The following is a 20,784-nucleotide window of genomic DNA, read 5'->3' as shown; positions in this document are numbered from 1 at the left end:
GTGGAGGGCTGTTCCGCCAGCCTGTTTTGTTCCAAGAGAGGAGCTTTGCTGAGCTGTGGCGCATTTTCAGCTTAGAGAAGAGCTATACTTTTCTGGCAGAGGGGTTGACTGCAGAGAAAAATACACTATTTGCACCAGAAAACACCAAAACGGACACTCTGGCTGTTGGGCAGCTTCAGGTTCCTGCTGTTGTATTAGGGGCAGAGAGAGGCAGAGCTTGGTGTCTGTAGATCCCGGCCCTTGGGGCCACCAGCCCCTACGGCTTGGCCTGTAGCATCTTCCATACTCACTGTGTCGCCCAGACCCAGGCCTGTGGGGCCACCTGCCCATGACTGCCACAGATGGCACTGCTTCTGAGCCACAGCCTTGATCACCTGTGGGTGCGGTTCTCCTTGTCCTGCCACAAAGGCAAAATGGGACGCTGTCACCCCTGAGACAAGGAAAGCTGGCCAGGTAGATTAGGGCACCTCGGACCACGTGGGGTGGCAAAAATGGCAAAGTTTTACAGGCAAAGCAGCGACCACAGCACTACCCAGGCCTAGGACTGGGGTAGGATGAGGGCTGCCTGGTCCCTAGCCAGTCCCCTTCCCAGGACTCGGTGCCACAGTGGGGTTCTCATTAACTCAGAATTCCCCAAAGTGGAGACATTCAGTGGCTCTCCTTTTTGCTAGATACTCACATCTTTTACTCACTACCTTTTTTCGTGTTATTTCTACCAGTTTATTTGCTTTTTGTATTTTAAGGAAATAAAAATAATTGCAGCCAGGCGCGGTGGCTCACGCCTATAATCCCAGCACTTTGGGAGGCTGAGGCAGGTGGATCGCGAGGTCAGGAGTTCAAGACCAGCCTGGCCAAGATGGTGAAACCCCACCTCTACTAAAAACTACAAAAATTAGCTGGGCATGGTGGCAGGCACCTGTAATCGCAGCTACTCAGGAGGCCAAGCAGGAGAATTGCTTGAACCCGGGTGGCAGATGTTGCAATGAGCCGAGATCGTGCTACTGCACTCCAGCCTGACTGACAGAGTGAGACCCCATCTCAAAAAAAAATAATAAATAAAAATAAAATAATTGCTCATCAGTGTTTTCCCATTGTGATTCTTCTCAGTCCTTGGATTATGAATCAGATCCACAGGTCACTGTGTATTGGGACATGTTATTCCCATTCAAAAACATTGTTTTAAAAAGAAGAAAAACCCTTTCTTCTTAAGACTGTCTTCCTGTATTTTCTGGACTCTGCAGTTGACTCCTAAGTTACTTAACACTGAAGTTAGGACATACCCTGTTAGGATCTGACCTGTGCCTTCTAAAGGAAAGTGACTTTTTACTTGTAATTTATTGTAAGTTATGACTAAATGATGTCCTATTAAGTTTAATATGTTCCAATATTCATTTAAATAATGCTCTTAAATTACTGGCATTTGGAAATGTGTGTGCAGTCCATTAATCCAGTGTAATTTTTTATCGTGGTTTTGCTGAATTAGGACTGATGTGAACTGTCTGTGTTTTTTGTGTGCTTAAATATCCTCCTTTGTTCTTGTCCAAACTGACACAGATTACTCTCCCAGTTGATTCTCTCTTTTGCCAAACTTATTTCAAAACATTTCAAAGAGCTAGATGTGGAGCCCAGTGCTGGGTGGACCGCGGCTGTGTTGCGTGCTAGGCCCCTGGTAAAGAAGTTAAGGACGTTACCCACACACTGAGCCCCTCGTCTCTTTCTTTATGTTTTCCTGTCTCAGCCCACTGCTGAGTAAGGGGAAATGAAACATAAACACGAGAAAAGTTCCATGACCATCGGAGACCATGGGGCCACGAGGACTTCACAGGGCAGAGGGGTTGCCTTCCGCAGACTTTAGAGACTGTGTAGTTCTCATCTACTTTGTGTTTTACGGCCGCACGGCGAGTGGATGGCGTGGCGTTGGCCTGGGCTCGCCTTTGCTGCCCATCCCCAGCTGTGGGACATTCCGGAACTGCGAGGTCTCTTCCCTGGAGGAAGCTCCTTGGATTTAGGTGGAGGCTTTAGACTCTGGTGAGCCTAAGGAATGTGACTGTTTCAGCCCCCGTGACGGTGGGTCCCTCCCAGCGGTGGGGGACAGGAGAGAGCAGGCACCCAGAGCAGGAGCCACCTGGGGCAGGAGGGGTCCTCTGGGAAAAGGTGTGGACGCTTCTGGTGGCCCCAGTGTGCTGTCCTCAGCCACAGACCAGATGCCGCCAGGGTCCTCCTTACCAAGTTTCACTCCCGGGGGACATCTTAGAGCTAGAAGTTCAGCCTGAATGTCATTGAACTTAGAAGAAAAAGGGACAATTTGTCTGTCTTTGAAAGACTAAATGCTAGCTTACATGAAATTGTGTTTATTCTACGGTAAGACCAATGGCCACTGAGGACACAGCCCTGTGTGCATCCTGTTCAGTAAGCACCAAAATCTCTCTTGATCCTAGGGGTCAGCTGGTGGTCACTGATTTGAGTTTTGTAGAAAAGGGCAGTGAGAATTATAGAATATATATATGTTAAAAATCGAGTAGAGCTTTGAATAGCAGTTGAAACAGGCATCATCTGCTGCGTAGTCGAGTTCTAAGATGAGATTAGATGATTTGTAGTAGAAGTTGTGACATGTTGCTTATAAGCCTATATTTCTGAGGAATTGGAAGAAGTCAATGAAAATGTTTGTTCTTGAACATATAAACCTAAGTTTTTTGCCCTGTCTTTGCTTAGCAGATATTTTCTTTATGGCAAATATATTTTCAATATATAGTAGAATCAAATGTTATTCTTTAAAAATGTATATACTTTTTGGCCGGGCGCGGTGGCTCACACTTGTAATCCCAGCACTTTGGGAGGCCGAGGCGGGCGGATCATGAGGTCAGGAGATCGAGACCACAGTGAAACCCCGTCTCTACTAAAAATACAAAAAATTAGCCGGGCGTGGTGGCGGGTGCCTGTAGTCCCAGCTACTCGGAGAGGCTGAGGCAGGAGAATGGCGTGAACCCGGGAGGTGGAGCTTGCAGTGAGCCGAGATTGTGCCATTGCACTCCAGCCTGGGCAATAGAGCGAGACTCCGTCTCAAAAAAAAAAGTATATACTTTTAAAAATAAACATGAACCATAAACTATATACATTTAGCTATATGTAGTTTATTGTTGATATGTTTATTTTAAAAAGATTGGAAGGGTATACATTATGATGTTAAGTGTGGTTATCCCTGAATAGTAGGAAAAGGTGTGGCTTAAATTTTCTTCCTTGTTTTCTTGGCTTTTCTAAATTTGTTATAATAAATGTGTTTGTGTGTGTGTGTCTCACATATATAACAGAAAGTAGGGAAAATCCTTTAAAGCATTGTGGAGAGATGCTGCAAAGAAGTAAATATTTTCTTTGTTAAGTAAAATTCTAAATAATGTAAAATAGTGATAGAAAGAACTGTTTTTATATTTGCTGTATTTTTTTTTTTTTTTACCACGTGCAGCTTTGTTAGGTAAATTTCAGTTTTCTCTTCATCTTTTAGGTTGTATGGCTCCACACTCAACATCGACCTGTTTCCGGCGCTCATGGTGGAGGACCTGGTGCCTGGCAGCCGGCTGGGCCCCACGCTGATGTGTCTTCTCAGCACACAGTTCAAGCGCCTGCGAGATGGGGACAGGTGAGCACGTGCACCAGAAAGGGGAGCACGCTCCTAAGCCACCCTCTCAGGGACTCCAGAGGAGAAGAGCTGTCCTGGTTGAGAGTGAGGGAGGCACGAGGGCTTAATGTCTTCTGTGTGTCCCCGGTTGAGAATGAGGAAGGCGCTGAGGCCCTGGTGTCTTCTGTGCACCGCCTTGGGCTAACATGTCCTTGCAGCCTCAAAACTCAACCACACCAGGTTTAAAGATGCTTTTCCCACCCCTTCATTTATAGGAATATTTCTCTTCCTGTAAACCTACTGGACAGTCCATACAGCTTAACCTCTGTGGGACTTGAGAGGAGTTTGGGCTTTGGGCAAGATCTTTGTTTTATCTCTAGTCTACTGTTATTACTTTAATGTAGTAGAAAGGCAGACCCTACCTATTACTAACTATTTCAGCAGATCTGAAATAACTGCCATACCAGCTTTTTTTTTTAAGTTGCCCATCGTCTTTCTTGCTAGTCAGAAGAGCTAACACTGTCGTTTTTTTGTTGTTGTTGTTTTTTGTTTTTTGTTTTGAGACGGAGTCTTGCTCTGTCTCCCAGGCTGGAGTGCAGTGGTGCGATCTCGGCTCACTGCAAGCTCCGCCTCCCAGGTTCACGCCATTCTCCTGCCTCAGCCTCCCGAGTAACTGGGACTACAGGCGCCCACCACCACATCATGCTAATTTTTTGTAGTTTTAGTAGAGACGGGGTTTCACCATGTTAGCCAGGATGGTCTCAATCTCCTGACCTCGTGATCTGCCCCGCCTCAGCCTCCCAAAGTGCTGGGATTACAGGCGTGAGCCACCGCGCCTGGCTAACACTGTCATTTTTATACCAGATTGTCTGCCTTTGGTTTTGTTATGGAGTAGGGGATGTGAGCAGTGTGTGAGTCCATTTTTAAGTGACACCTAATCAAACCTAGTGATTTCTGTATTGCTGTGAACTAAGAAGGGGGAGATTTTAACTCAGCTCCTGGTGACCTGTGAGTCTCCTACCCTTCTCTGATCCTGCTTTCATTTTGGGGGATCCAGGTTGTGGTATGAGAACCCCGGGGTGTTCTCCCCGGCCCAGCTGACTCAGATCAAGCAGACGTCGCTGGCCAGGATCCTGTGCGACAATGCGGACAACATCACCCGAGTGCAGAGCGACGTGTTCAGGGTGGCGGAGTTCCCTCACGGCTACGGCAGCTGTGACGAGATCCCCAGGGTGGACCTCCGGGTGTGGCAGGACTGCTGTGAAGGTGCGTGCCAGAGGCACCACGTCTGTTCCTTTTTCACCCCTGGTTTTGGTGACTGCTTGGTGGGTGCTTAATTACCTGCAGATGTCATCCTAATCTTGAAAACTGAAAACAAAATATTGAGCTTTAGATTTAAATTGTGCTGTATCCATGCTGAGATGGACTGCGGAGCCAAAAGTATAAACAAAGGTGATGATTCTGAGGAATTGGCAGTGCTGTGGGAGAACATTCGTCATAACTAAAACACTAAGAGAAACAGAAACCCAGACTTCAGCACGGTGTGCCCCTAATTTTTCCTTAAAACCTAATGTATGTCTAGCTTCCAGTACTTGTGTAGCCAGATAAAAGACGAAAATCAAAATATGAAAGAAGCATATCAAATATATCAGGTTTTCTTAAAAATTAATCTGAATGTTCTAAGTATCTCTAATGTAAATGACTGAAGATAGTTGTTATAAAATATCTTGTGAGGAGCCCTGCAGGTAGGAGGTGGTCTCATGATTGGCGCGGGAGGGCGGTGGGCCCTGTAGCTGAGGGACGCCCTGATATCAATCCCACAGCCCCGCCACTCGTGCCCTGGCATGCCAGGTCCGTCTTCCCTGCAGAGGCGTCAGTGGCCTGCTGTGCGCGGCGATGGTTCTCCTGGCTGAGTTCCTGCTTCGCATTCCTAACTCCCAGTCTTGGTTAACCTCCATTTCCGTTACTAATTTGAACATAATTTTGGCTTTATTCAAACTATGATCAGAGTCCCATAAAATACCAAACTGGGGATGTTTAGAACCCAAGTTGTGGAGTGCCCACCACAATGGGGGGATCTGGGGACCTGCGGTGAGCGTGACCAGGAGGTGGGGCCAGACCCCGCCCTCACCCGGCACTCTGGAGCTTGTGGTGTCTGTGGACACTTGGTAGTTTAAGAAGAGACACGCAAAGTTCAGACACTGTACACATATTATCCACCACCTCATTTTTCCTGAAGTAATAGTTCTGGCCAAGATCTTATGTAATTTAGTAAGCGTTGAAATCTGCATTGATAATAGAGCTGTGTTTTAGCAGCTTCTTCTTAGAGAGTGTATGCCTGTGTGTCTGTGTGCGACTGTGGGGGCTGTGTGTGGAGTGTGTGTACCTGTGGGGCGTGTGTGGGGGGTGTGTGTGATCTAATTCTGCATCTGCCTCCTCATCTGCCCCCACCACCACCCACACACACATGCATGGAAGTATATATGATAGGAGAATTCACATAAAAAATAAAATTATGCTTGTGAGGTACCCAATTTCCCAAATTATTTACATGCTTGTTATTACATCTGTTGGAAACTTATATCTGTTTTTTGTTTTATTGTTTTGTTTTTGTTTTTGTTTTATATCCTCACTGGTTTATCCAATTCAAAATGCTTTTCTACAAGCATGGTAGAAAATTTGTTCTGTTTGTAGAAAATTGTGCTCTTGAAAATGATTAGGAAAAGCCAATGATACAAAAACCCATTTTCTGATAACTTTACCAGGCCCCTGTTAGCTGTTTATTAAGAAGTACAGCCAGGTTTTCTGTTCTTTTGCTAAGAAAATCCAAAGTCCTTTGAAAGACTTCATCTTTAAAGCCAGTCTTTGTTCCCCTCATGTTACAAGCCCCTCCTCCTCTCAGGGCACTGTGGGAGAGGCTTAGCTGCCTGAAGCAATCACTGACATTGTTTCTTCCGGATACTTTTCCCTCTTAAAATACCAGGCATGGCATTCAGCTGACACAGCTTAGAGAATATTTGATAAGCTTTACCTGTTTTTATTTTACCCCAAAAGACATATCTAAATACAGCAGAAAAATACGAAAACAGAACTCAGATTTGACAGAACCAAATGTCAATTGCTATTTACTTTTCAATTAAACTTTTTTAAAAAGACACACTAGGGGCTGGGCGGTGGCACATGCCTGTAATCCCAGCACTTTGGGAGGCCGAGGCAGGTGGATCACCTGAGGTTAGGAGTTTGAGACTAGCCTGGCCAAGATGGTGAAACCCCATCTCTACAAAAATACAAAAATTATCCAGGCGTGGTGGTGGGCACCTGTAATCCCAGCTACATGGGAGGCTGAGGCAGGAGAATCGCTTGAACCCGGGAGGCAGAGGTTCCAGTGAGCTGAGATCGTGCCATTGCACTCCAGCCTGGGCAACAAGAGCAAAACTGTCCCAAAAAAATAAAAAAATAAAAAGACACATTTAAAGCGAACGTCCTTGAGCTGCAACTCTTCATCATTCACTTCATTGATGCCTACAACAAGTGCTGTGTGGGGTCTGCACTAGGTCCAGGAAGCCAGCCTGCTCCTGGCTTGGCCAGCCTGGGCAGCACAGAGCAGGTGCAGGCCAGGTCGCTGGGCAGGTGTGGCCCAGCCGTGCCCTGGGGCGTGAGGAAGAGACGGCCATCCTGGAGGGACAGAGGTCCCATCAAAGAGTTCTGGGGTTGGGGCTGGTGTGTGCTTTGGCAGGGACCCCACAGTGCCTGGGACCGTGTCCTGGCCCTGCTGCTTCCCTGTCGCCCTGTAATTCTACCGGGGACCCACCCCAGACCTGCACAGCCCTGGGTGGACCTGCCACCTGCCAGTGAGGCTCATTCTTTACCCCAGGTGTTGCTGGGAGGGGCTGCGGTAGTCTGGGAGGCAGCTGCTGTTTTATGATGTATTTGTGTGCCCAGGAGTTTTAAGAAACTCTGCTCTTCTGTGCTCCTGAGACGATTTGTGGGTGGAATAAGCGAGGGGTCCAGCCAGCTGGGTTTACTCAGAAGCTGTATAGTTAACTGTGGAAATAAATAGTGGGTCATTCAGTGGGACTGTTTATGGGCTCTGCTGTGGGGGCAGAGGGAGCTTTAGGTCTCTGTCTTGAAGATACTCTTTCCAGCCAGTCAGGCAAATGCTAGACCAGAAGGAGCCGGCCGCCCTTCAAGGGAGACAGGAAAGCTAGCATGGGGTCTGAGGTTTATGCGGCACGTGCCTCTTCTCTTCTCATAGAATTTCTACTCCAGTGGCTTCCTGAGACATTAGCATTTTGCAAAGGTCCATATTTGCCCTTCACTTTCATGCTCTGCCACAGCTTTCTTGGGTGAGGATGATGTACAAGACAGACCGAACACCCCATCACTTCGTTAGATAGTGTGTCCACAGGGCCCAGGGGGGACACGGCACTGAGGGCCCCTCACTCACCCAGGGACCAGGAGGGACACAGCACTGAGGGCCCCTCACTCACCTGGGGCTCAGGTGAGGCATAGCATTGAGGGCTTCTCAGCCCACCACAGGTTGAGAAGGAAGCCACACCTAGGCAGGGAGGTGTTTGGGCTACATTCAGGAGAAGCAGGGTCAGGCCACCTCTTGTCTGACAGTGGGGCTGGCAGTATGACGCAAGGAGTGTAGCATAATTTTAAGGCACTCCATTCCAGAGTGCAGATTGTCACCTGGCCATAAGAGAGGGACCCCCAGAAACAGCAGACTGTGATCTCTGAGGCAGAGTGCCTGAGCCTCCATCTGTGGGTGGAGGGAACTCAGCGAGGGTGCGGTTAGATGGTGTGGTGGGCCTCCTCAGTGTCCTTAGGGCGGCCAGCACCATAAGGTCACGCGGGCTGGGGCACAGGTGGAGAGAGGCTTGGCCCCTCAGACCAGGAGAGGGTAAGAGCCGCAGACCAGCTGCCAGGTTGCCTGACTGAAAGGTGCCACAGTTTGCTCCACGGGCAGCCAGTGAGGACTGTTCATAGTTGGCAGGATGTGCTTAATTTCTCCGAGGTCAGAGCCTTCAGAGCTGACATTCTGCTTTGTGCTTCCATTTTAGACTGTAGGACCAGGGGGCAGTTCAATGCCTTTTCCTATCATTTCCGAGGCAGACGGTCGCTTGAGTTCAGCTACCAGGAGGACAAGCCGACCAAGAAAACAAGACCACGGAAATACCCAGGTATGGTGGTCTCTGAGGTCAAATGATGTGCAGAGGGGCCCTCGCACCGCGGGCATCGGGCAGTAGGACCGGCATCCTGCTGTGGGCTTGTGGCGAGGATGGTCCTGGCAGGGACGTCCCGGGGCACTGGGGGCCAGGCTGCAGCCTGCGTCCTGCTGTGCTGCCCGCTCAGAGCATCAGGGGCGGTGCATACCCAGGAAGGCTTGAAATGAGACCCGCCGTGACCTGCCGAGGTTATATTTCCCTCCTCCTCCTTTCCCCTCACCACAGTGTTGGGAGACAGGGGGAATATCTCAGCAACAACACCTCAGCCTTCAGCACACGCTCAGATGCACCCGGGACAAATGACTTCAGAGAGTTTGTTCTGGAAATGCAGAAGACCATCACAGACCTCAGAACACAGGTGAGGTGCCTGGGGGCCTGTGTCCCCGCCTCCAAGATTCCACAGCAGCATAGCCCTGCCCGAACCTTCCGGGTATAGCGCTTTATTCCCAGGCGACTGCTCAACTGCCCACACGGGACCCCTACCCTGGAGCCTTGGGAGTGTCATTTCTGCATGCTGGGTCGGGCTGGGCCATGTGCCACTGGTGTCCCTGGGTTTCCCAGCAGATGGGGGTCACCGGGCAGGGGCAATCTGTGTCACGGCCGTGGGACGGCCAGCCAGGTGACCTTGCTGGAGGGAACACGGGATTAGGGTGCTGTAGGAGAGTTCAAACATGAAGTCCTGCTCTTAAGCCTCTCATTCAGGAATAACTGAATCATCTCTCCCAGGGCGTGGTAAGGAGGCGTTTCCAGGTCAGCCCTCCATGCCTGATCCAGCCTCTCCGGGTGTGCGGAACGTCCTGGTGTCTGTGGTACGACCACAGGGATTTTCAGACGGGGCTCTTCTCTGGGGCTCTGTGGAAATGAGTTCTGTCCTTTCCTTCCTATCCCGGGAACTTACTTCTGCTTTCTCCAGAGCCTGCGGTGGGGGTTATCTCTGGGATTTTACGTAAGGGGGTGGAGATTGAGATCTACGGCTAAATGAAAGGAAGTGCGTTCACTCCGCTGGTGTGGATGCGATTCCCAGGGTGAGCAGGTCCTGGCTGTCTGCAGCACGTTTAATCTGTAAACACAGCTCCTTTCCTACTCACAGGACTCTTAGCCCTTAGGTTTGGGAGAAACTTCCGTCATCTCCTAGTGTAGCCCCAAGGTAACCCCCAGCCACAGGGAGAGGTACCCTGACTGCTCCTCTGCCTGCCCCCTCATCCCATGCATCTGCAGGTCCTCCTGCCTCTGTAGCCTAGAGACCAGGTGCAAGTCCTCAGGCAGCTGTCAGAGTGGACAACACGTGGCAGGTCTTCCTCCTTCTGCAGCCTAGAGACCGGGTGCACATCCCCTGGCAGCTGCCCAAGTGGACAGCATGCAGTGTTCACTCAGCTCCCCCTGGCACTAGGAGAGAAGCTGAGAAAAACCCAGGCTGACCCTTGGGGTCCGTGCTGGGGCCTGGGTGCCCTGGGGGGTCCACTGGGGAGGGGGGTCTGTGAACCCCAAGGTCTTTCAGGGCAGGCCTTGTGCACAGGTGACCCTGGACAGCAGAGCAGAGGCAGAGGGGGACCAGCCACCCCACCTGTGTCTGCAAATACCAACGCCCTGTGCCCTCCCATGTTGTTGATTCTGTCCACAATGCTGGACTTCCCTTCCACCCTCAGGATGAACGGGCAGCTCCCTGGGTGGCAGCGCTAGGTCTGAGAAATGCGGATGTTCCTTGTGAGTTTGCAGCCGGCGACAGCACAGGGTGTGTGCTGTCTGTGGTCATTTCCCTGCACCGCGTGTGTGCAGAGGTGTTCGTGTATCTTGGTGGCTGCTGAGGTGCACATGGGCCGGCGTGGTCACTGCTTCTCTCTGGCTGTGAATTAAAGCAGGTCAGCCGCAGACACAGAGGTGACATGCAGGTCACCTGGAACCTCTGCAGACCGTCCTGGCTGCCACCCCTAAGTGCTCTCTGGCCCCTGTGCCACTGTTCCTGAGGCTTCCCTCTTTTTTTTTTTTTTTTCCCATGGTTTCAGCTAGAAAGTTCTAAGCTTTGGTAACTTAAGTGCCAGCTGCTAATGAATGAGGCATGCAGGAAAGATGGCTTTCATTTGGAAACTGTATCTGAGGCATTTCCCAAAGCGAGTAACTGTTTGGCTAGTTAGGTCCTAGATGTCCAGCTGTCATTATGAAATGCAGATGGTACGGTGAGGGGACGTCCACCTTTTTCAGCATGATGTGTGCATAGGTGAGACACTGCTGCTGTGCAGGTTGGGAACCACACACTTATGGCTGACAGGAGATCAAAGAAGATGTTTTAATTGAAATGAGGAAGTGGGTGACTTGCTGAAGTTATTCACAGCCATCGTTGATCGGTCAAAGCAGACAGCCTTACCTGTGGCTGAACATGCTTTATGAGAAGGCTTATTAGAAGAATTGGGATATATATGATAAATAATTTGTGTTCATTTCAGACATCACTGACAGTTTAGGTTCACTTGCAAGGGACGGAAAACCCCAAATCAGGATGGTTTTAATGAGGTGCGAGTTTACTTTTCTCTCACTCGTGGAGATTGCTGGACCCTCCGCAGTGCAGGGTCCCTGCTGCGGCTTGGAGCTGTGCTGTGGGTGGCCTCTTCCCAAGGTCACCTCATGGCCCAGGCATTTCCGGCCACTGTCACCCTGTCTGCCCCCCGGCCCTGCAAGATGCAAGAGAGGGTTTGAGGAAGGAGACCCTTCCAGGAGGCTCCTGCTACCCCTGTGCATGGCACAGCAGTTGGAAAGGGCACCTTGTTATGGGTCCCCGTGCTTCCAGAGAAAAGCTAGTGGTGTTGTTACTCGGAAAATAAGGCAGACTTGACTCTGGGGATTCTGAGTGATCATCGTTTGTTCTGGTGGAAGTGTAGGTGCAGGACGTTCTTGTCATCTGGTTGAATCTTGCTCCCACAGTCCTCTGAGAATGTCGCCTTTGTGACTAAGGTTTTTATTTGACAGCACGTTGGTGGGGACGTCTTCTATTGGGGCGTTTGGCCAGCCGCCGCCAGTCTAATAAGGACATTGGAGGTTCTGTAAAAGTTCTTCAGAAATATTCCCCTCAAATGTTGTTTATTTTAAGGCATTATTTTCAGCGAAATAACATCTTTTAATACAAGAGCCAAGCTGTTACTCTGAAGTGGCCAATGAATGAATGTTCTTTGCTTTGCTGCAGATAAAGAAACTTGAATCACGGCTCAGTACCACAGAGTGCGTGGATGCCGGGGGTGAATCTCACGCCAACAACACCAAGTGGAAAAAGGATGCATGCACCGTTTGTGAATGCAAAGTGAGTATGGGGGGGTCTGTCTTCATGCCTTAAGGTATACCCAAGTCCGAGAGTCCCATGTGACCACTCAGGTTGGTGGCCCAGATGTCAGGGCCAGGCCCCTCCCCGCCCACCTGTGCCAGCCTCCATCCCTCCTTCACTCCTAAAGAAGCACCAGGCAAGCCCAGCTCTCTGTGCAGAGGACGTGCTAGGAGGCCCAGAACCTCAGCATGGTCCACCCCACAGAGGGCGGGCAGCCCCTACTCTGTGCAGGGCCACCTGGGGCTGCTTGTGTGTACTGGCTTCACCTCCCACCAGCTGTGGCAGGAATACTCATGCCATGGAAACCCATGAATGGGGCAGATCAGCTCCTCCCTGCAGAGCTGGTGGGTAAACACTGACCTGCCCACCACTGGCCCTGTCCCATCTCCCATCAGGGCTGGGGGTGTTACAGAGGTCACTGGGGTCCCTGCAGAAGGGAGACTGGTGGCAGGTGGAGGGTGCCCTGGTGCCAGCAATGGACAGACGTCTGGCCGGAACCAGGCTTCGTGGAAAGTTTGGGGCATAGTGTGAGGAGGCAGGATGGTGAGGACAGCGGGCCAGCCCGGGCACCTCACTTGCCATGGCCATTGGGAGAGGGCGCATCAGTGTCCCTGAGCTGGTCAGGTTTGGGAAGGGCAGACCAGGGAAGAGCAAAGCCCTGTCCCTTCCCCCCTCTCTCTAGTCCCATCCTGCTTCGTGACAACGCCCACCCCCAGACACAGTCCGAGGGGATCCAGGTGGGAGGTGGGAGGATGTGCCCAGCTGGTGGTCTTGGCCCTCAGGGTGAGAGGACCGTGGGCATGGATGGAAGGGTGGGACGGGAGCCTCAGGGAGACTTGTTATGGGGGCTCCCATTAACTCGTACCTGTCTGCAACTATGAAATCCTCAGAGAACCACAAAACCCATGCCCACAGGGCAAGCACAGCAGGCAAGGCAGGGGCCTCGGGGCAAAGCCTGACTCATGGCCGCGGCTGACACCTGTCCCGGAGCTGACAGGCTGCGCTCACCTGAAGGCCATCCCAGAGCTGACAGGGTGTGCTCCGTCTCTCTTCTCCAGGACGGGCAGGTCACCTGCTTCGTGGAAGCTTGCCCCCCTGCCACCTGTGCTGTCCCTGTGAACATCCCAGGGGCCTGCTGTCCAGTCTGCTTACAGAAGAGGGCGGAGGAAAAGCCCTAGGCTCCTGGGAGGCTCCTTGGAGTTTGTCTGCTATGCCATCGTGAGATCAGGTGGCCGATGGCAGGGAGCTGCAGGCTGCAGACCAGGAAACACCCAGAACTCGTGACATTTCATGACAACGTCCAGCTGGTGCTGTTACAGAAGGCAGTGCAGGAGACTTCCAACCGGAGCATCTGCGGAGGAGGAGGCAGAGCAGGTGCCCGAAAGGAAGCAGGCAGGAGTCCTAGCTTCACGTTAGACTTCTCAGGTTTTTATTTAATTCTTTTAAAATGAAAAATTGGTGCTACTATTAAATTGCACAGTTGAATCATTTAGGCGCCTAAATTGATTTTGCCTCCCAACACCATTTCTTTTTAAATAAAGCAGGATACCTCTATATGTCAGCCTTGCCTTGTTCGGATGCCAGGAGCCAGCAGACCTGTCACCCGCAGATGGGGTGAGTCTCGGAGCTGCCAGAGGGGCTCACCGAAATCGGGGTTCCATCACAAGCTATGTTTAAAAAGAAAATTGGTGTTTGGCAAATGGAACAGAACCTTTGATGAGAGTGTTCACAGGGACACTGTCTGGGGGTGCAGTGCAAGCCCCCGGCCTCTTCCCTGGGAACCTCCGAGCTCCTCCTTCCTCTGGACTCTCTGTAACATTTCACCACACGTCAGCATCTAATCCCAAGACAAACATTCCCGCTGCTCGAAGCAGCTGTATAGCCTGTGACTCTCCGTGTGTCAGCTCCTTCCACACTTGATTAGAACATTCATAAGCCACATTTAGAAACAGGTTTGCTTTCAGCTGTCACTTGCATACATACTGCCTAGTTGTGAACCAAATGTGAAAATCCTCCTTCATCCCATTGTGTATCTGATACCTGCCGAGGGCCAAGCGTGTGCGTTGACAACGCCGCTCCCAGCCGGCCCCGGTTGCGTCCACTTCCTGAACAAGAGCCGCCTCCGGATGGCTCTTCCCAAGGGAGGAGGAGCTCAAGTGTTGGCAACTGTCTAACTTCAGGTTGTGTGAGTGCGTTAAAAAAAAAAAAAAAAAAAAAGAATCCCTATACCTCATTTGTATTTTTAAAATGCATGATGTTTTATGAAATTTTGTCCATTTTTTAGGTATTAGATGTGACACAGAAACCATTTCCACTATGCAAAGTTCTTTTAGAAGTCAGTGAAAATCAACTCTCATACCTCATGGTCTCTCTTTAATTGACCAAAACCTTCCATTGTTCTCCAAATGCAAAGCGATCTGTGTTCTGAGCAACCTTTCCCCGAACACACAGCTTCAGTGCAGCACGCTGACCTGAGTACCCACCGTGTGCCAGGCACAGTGCTGGGCACACGAGGCACCAAGGTCCGGGCCACCTGCCCGCAGTAAGGCCCAGCTGAGGTGGTGGAGGAGGAAGCCCCTGACGTCACGGGCCGTTTCAGTTCAGGGTGGCAGGTGTCCAGCACTGGGGTATGGCGTCATGGCTTCCATGGGGTGGGGGAGGCCAGCTTCTTTCTGACAGGATGGGCGCATACAGTGCCTGGTGTGATTTGTGCACGACCCGTGTTCCAGGTGCACATCCTCCCAAAGAGACGCCCAGACCCTTCCAGCACGAGCCGGCCAAGTTGCTGTGGCGGAGGCAGCATTTCAGCTGAGAGGAAGGTCATTGGATTCATGTGTTTTATCTGTAAAAATGGTTGTCTTGACTTCTTAGCCTCATATTGGTAAATGATTGATAAAAATTGGTTGGTGTTTCATGACATGTGGACTTCTTTTGAAATAGCAAGTCAAATGTAGTGACCAAATTGTGGAAGAGATTTCTGTAAAATAGGAAATGTGTAAGTTCGTCTAAAAGCTGATGGTTATGTAAGTTGCTCAGGCACTCAGATGACAGCAGATGCTGGGTTCTGGGAGTGTTCTGTGCCTCTTACGTGCCCTGGCGGCCTCTGCGGTCTCAGTGCTGAGGCGGCACACCCGTGGCCGCCCGCGTAACGTGCGGTCTGGGCCAGTCACAAGGAATTGTGTTGTCTAAGCCAAAGGGGGAAGCTGACTGTGATTTACCAAAAAAAATTCTGTAATTCAAGCCAAAATGTCTGCGGAATCACCAGTTTGAGACTCTCTGTAATCAGAACAGCGGGCAGTGCCTGGGTGAACGTGTCTAGCAGCCACTGTGTGGGGTCGCTGTGACAGGAGTGGAATGTACATATTTATTTACTTTTCTAACTGCTCCGACAGCCAAATGCCTTTTTTATGACCATTGTATCCAGTTCATTACCAAAGAAATGTTTGCACTTTGTAATGATGCCTTTCAGTTCAAATAAATGGGTCACATTTTCAAATGGAGAATGGCTTTATTTTTTTTACCTGAAACCAGTACGTGAGGCTAAAACTTTTCCAGGTGAGATGAAAAGCCTGAGAAGGGAAGGAGGTAGGTCCAGGAAGAAGCCCCAGAACTGTCCTAGTCACTAATCATTTTGTGACTAAATGTGAAAAAATTACTAAAAATAAGGTATTAGATAAAGATATGAGATAAAGTTGACTTCCTTTTCCGAAGCAGCCGGGATGCTTTAACCCGACTGAATTGTGGCAGGTGGGAGTGAGCTCTTGGGAAAAACCTGTGGCAAATAAATGCCCTTGTCTCCTGGAATTTTTGAGCTGTGGAGAAGGACATTCCTTTGTCAGAGAGGGATGTACAAGCAACTCACACACCGAGGTGTCTGTGATGGGCAGATGCTTCTCCAGAAGCAAGAGTGCAGGTCAGGAGGGCACAGTGCACGGAAGACCGACACTCCCTTTCCAGGCCTGAGCCATGTGTGGCTCTGGGGCCAGAAGTCGGGATGACATGTGACAGTTGCTGAGCCCCTCAGGCTGTGGTTGGGTGGGAGAGAGGATGCTGCTTTAAAGGAAACTGGAATGGATCTGAGGGCATCTTTATAGGGCCTGGAAAAAATACTACTCGTCTATGTAAGGAGAAAAATGAAATATTAATGAAAATTAAATATTATATTGTTAAAATTGCCAAATCATTTCAAAATTAGAACGAGAAATTGAGCTGCTTTCATGGAATGTTGATGAACTTGGGATGAACGCTCCTCAAGCAACAAAAGACAGATTAGGTGCTTTTCTGTCACGAGGGAATGAATGCCATATACCAATTTTAATTTAAATCAAATGCCTAATGCAAAACTAGCAAAAGTTAACCGTATGTATCTTGTTTTAATAATATGCAGAATGCATTGAAACATTCCTATTGCTTTTTGTTATTAACACTTAATATCTGTTTCTGGTGTGCAAAATTATATGTCAAACGACATAAATTCAGGCATAGCTGGGAGATATTGTGGCTTCAGTTCCAGCCCACTGCAATCAGTGACTATCTCAACAAAGCAAGTCATACATTTTTTTGGTTTCCCGGTGCGTATAAAAGCTGTGTTCACATTATACTATGGTCTATTACATGCACAAAAGCATTATGTCTAAAAAATGTACCTTAATTTAAAAATACTTTATTGCTAAAAATAGTGAACAATCATCTGAGCCTTCAGTGAGCTGCAATCTCTTTGCTGGTGAAGGGTCTTGGTGTTAATGGCTGCTGACTGATTAGGGTGCTGGGTGTTGAAAGTTGGGGTGGCTGCGTCAGTTTCGGAAAGTAAGACAAAATGAAGCTTAGCGCATTGGTTTAGTCTTACTTTCATGAAAGATTTATTTGTAGCAAGGGATGTTGTCTGATAGCATCTTACCCACAGAATTACTTATTTCAACATTGGAGTCCTCTCAAACCCTGCTGCTGCTTTATCACATAAACTTAGGGAATATTCTAAATCCTGTGTTGTCATTTCAACAGTGTTCACAGTATCTTCACCAGGAGTAGAGTTCATCTCAAGAAACCACTTGCTTTGCGCATCCCCAAGAAGCAACTCCACATCCATTCAAGGAGGCTGAGGCAGGAGAATGGCATGAACCCGGGAGGCAGAGCTTGCAGTGAGCGGAGATCCTGCCACTGCACTCCAGCCTGGGCGACAGAGTGAGACTCCATCTCAAAAAAAAAAAAAAAAAAAAAAAAAAAAGATTGATCATGAGATTGCAGCAATTCAGTCCCACCTTTAGACTCCACTTCTAATTCTCTTGCTATTTCCACCACATCTGCAGTTACTGCCTCCACTAAAGTCTTGAACCCCTCAGAGTCATCCATGAGGGCAGGAATCAACATTTTTTAACAGACACTCTTGTTAGTGTGTATATTTTGACCTGCTCCCATGGATCATAAATATTTTAATAGCATCTAGAGTGGTGAATTCTTTCCAGAAGGTTTTCAGTTTACTTTGTCCCAATCCATTAGAAGAATCACTATCTATGGCAGCTACAGCCTAATGAAATGATTTCTTACTTGAAAGTCAAAATTATAACTTGATCAATGGGCTGCAGAATGGATGTTGTGTCAACATTCATCTCTTTGTACATCCCCATCAGAGCTCTTGCGTGACCAAGTGCATTGTCAATGAGCAATAATATTTTGAAGATAATTGATTTTTTCTGAGCAGTAGTTCTCAAGAGTGGGCTTAAAATATTCAGTAAGTCATGGTATAAACATATGTGCTGTCATCCAGGCTTTGTTGTTCCATTTATAAAGCACGGGCAGAGTTGATTTAGCATAAATCTTAAAGGTCTGAAGATTCTCAGAAGTAAATGAACATTGACTTTAACTTAAGGTCACCAACTGTGCCAGCCCATGACAGGAGAGTCACCTTGTCCTCTGAAGCTTTGAAGCCAGGCATTGACTTCTCCTCTCCAGCTATGAAAGTCCGGAATGCATCTTCTTCCGATAGAAGGCTGTTTTGTCCACATGGAAAATCTGTTGTTTTGTGTAGTCATCTTCATCAGTGATCTCAGAGCTTCTGGAGAACTTGCTGCAGCTTCTCCATCAGCACTTGCTGCTTCTCCTTGCACTTTTATGCTGTGGAGACGGCTTTTTTCCTTAAACCTCAGAACCAACCTCTGCTAGCTTCAGAATCTATTTCTGCAGCTTCCTCACCACTCTCAGCTTTCACAGAATTGAATGGAATTAGGGCCTTACTCTGCGTTAGGTTTTGGCTTAAGGGAATGTTGTGTCTGACTTACCTTGTATCCAGACCATTCAAACTTTCTCCATATCAGCCATAAGGCTGTCTCACTTATTATTGTGTGTCATCATTAGTGTGTTCACTGGGGTAGCACCTTTAATTCCCTTCAAGAACTTTTTCTTGGCATTCACGACTTGGTTGTTTGGCACAAGAGACCTGGCTTTTGGCCATTTTCAGCTTTCGACATGCCTTCCTCACTAAGCTAATCATGTTTAGCTTTTGATTTCAAGTGGGAGACATGTGACTCTTCCTTTCACTTGAACACTTAGGTCATTGTAGGATTATTAATTGGTCTAATTTCAATATTATTATGTCTCAAGGAATTGGGAGGTCTGAAGAGAGGGAGAATAACCCACTCGGGGCCCAAAGCAATTAATAGTAACATCAAAGATCATTGATCACAGATCACCATAACAGATATCATGAAAAAGTTTGAAATATTGCAAGAATTACGAAAATGTGCCAGAGACACAAAGTAAGCACGTTACTACAAAAATGGCCCCATTGGATTTGCTCTACACAGGGTTGCCACAAACCTTGAATTTGTAAAAAATAAAAAATAAAAAAAATGCACTTTGGGAGGCCGAGGCGGGTGGATCACCAGAGGTCAGGAGTACGAGACCAGCCTGGCCAGCATGATGAAACCTTGTCTCTACTAAAAATACTAAAAAATTACCCAGGCGTGGTGGCAGGTGCCTGTAGTCCTAGCTACTCCGGAGGATGAGGCAGGAGAATCGCTTGAACCCGGGGAGGTGGAGGTTGCAGTGAACTGAGATTGCACCACTGCACTCCAGCCTGGGCAACAAGAGAGAGACTGACTCAAAAGAAAAGAAAAAAGAAGAAAAAATGCAGTATCTGTGAAGTGCAATAAATCAAAGCATAAAATGAGTTGTGCCTGTGGTTTTTTGTTTGTCAAAGGATTCACCAAAAGATTCTTACATGCGTTTAGTGAACTTCCCAAATGTTTTCTGACAAAAGGCATCTGATTGGCACCCACTGAGTTTTATGCAACAGTTTTTCCTGTGAAACCAACTTATCACTGCCCACAATTCTAGTCATGACACTCTAGAATCTCGGAGATGGAATAGATGAGTGAGCAAAGTGTATTTGCAAAAGAGTCATCTATTCCTAAGCTATCACATGCTTTAAGTTTATCCAAGTCCCCACCATGTGACCAGTTGGGATCCTCGGCTTGAACGGATTTAAGATTATCCTGTAATTACAGATGAGGAAAAGTGGTCCTAGAGGGCTGGCCACATTGCACCAGGCCACCAAACAATATGAGAGCTCATCCAACGTCAGCCCAGCCCCATGCACTGTTGCACACAGCTGTGAGCATTGCACCTGCCCGATACCCCAGCCTGCCCGTATCCACCCCGGTTTGCACACCACTGTGAGGAAGCATGCCCCGTCATGGCTTCTTAGCTCAGTCCTGCTGATGGGTTGCCCTTAACAAGTCCTAGTGGCTATAACAAAGGCACCAAACAGCCACTGCAGTTTTGGTTTTCATGTATTAAGTGTTAAGCCTTCGTGCTTAAAATCTTCACATTTTAGGTTTACTTTCATTTATATTTACGGTAACAAATACGCTCACATCCCAAACCTGGGGATATTGACAGTCAGCATGTTTGAATCTGGAAGATTCCTGAAACTCCAGTAATGACTGTTTTTATGTTTGTGGGATTTGTTAAAAGTAACTTGGTCTGTGTTCACCATCACAGTATCTGGGTTTTCTTTGTTCCAACTGTGGGGACTCCAGAGGGTGGAAGCCAAGGCTGAAAGCCTAACATCTCCATTGTCGTTCCCGTTATGTCGTGAACGTGTCCCTAACTTAACAAAGTGATCCTTTTCCCATCGTAACTCTGAATGTCACCCTTATGGTCTGGTACAATACCGCCAAGAAACCACAGTTATCAGGAATCGCTTTGCGGTTACTGGTTTGGTGCTGTGGAGGACGGAAGGAGACTGTGTACCCCTTTATCAGTTGCAATGCCTGTTCAGATATGGACGGTAAATTGGTGTGGCTTTTCCATTACCATGGTTTGGGGAAGAGAAGGAATAGAAATCTTCAGATTTTCATTATTATTTTTTTTTCTGACCTTGAGCATAATCTTAAGTTATAGGGAAAATTTTATCTTCAATGTGTTTTATCAAAAACATACCTCCTTAATGATTATTAACCCACAATTAAAAGCTGTAAGTGGACCATCCTGGCTAACATGGTGAAATACCGTCTCTGCTAAATATACAAAAAAATTAGCTGGGCGTGGTGGTGGGCACCTGTAGTCCCAGCTGCTCGGGAGGCTGAGGCAGGAGAATGGCATGAACCCAGGAGGCAGAGCTTGCAGTGAGC

At 48.4% G+C, this 20,784-nt stretch overlaps 1 protein-coding gene across 1 annotated transcript in view; it reads left to right on the top strand.

Annotated features, from left to right (window-relative positions):
* PXDN (peroxidasin) overlaps window positions 1-15,654 on the top strand; it is a 69,136-nt gene extending 53,482 nt beyond the window's left edge. Inside the window, exons 19-24 of the mRNA XM_030800562.1 lie at window positions 3,500-3,634; window positions 4,671-4,879; window positions 8,680-8,797; window positions 9,067-9,202; window positions 12,020-12,133; window positions 13,213-15,654. Coding sequence (XP_030656422.1) covers window positions 3,500-3,634; window positions 4,671-4,879; window positions 8,680-8,797; window positions 9,067-9,202; window positions 12,020-12,133; window positions 13,213-13,332 — 832 coding nt within the window. The 3' untranslated portion in view covers window positions 13,333-15,654. The remainder of the gene's footprint in view (window positions 1-3,499; window positions 3,635-4,670; window positions 4,880-8,679; window positions 8,798-9,066; window positions 9,203-12,019; window positions 12,134-13,212) is intronic.
* Window positions 15,655-20,784: the final 5,130 nt, after the last annotated feature.

Source organism: Nomascus leucogenys, chromosome 19 (assembly GCF_006542625.1).
Source record: "Nomascus leucogenys isolate Asia chromosome 19, Asia_NLE_v1, whole genome shotgun sequence".
Taxonomy (NCBI): Eukaryota; Metazoa; Chordata; class Mammalia; order Primates; family Hylobatidae; genus Nomascus; species Nomascus leucogenys.
This window is presented reverse-complemented; position numbering and strand designations above follow the sequence as displayed.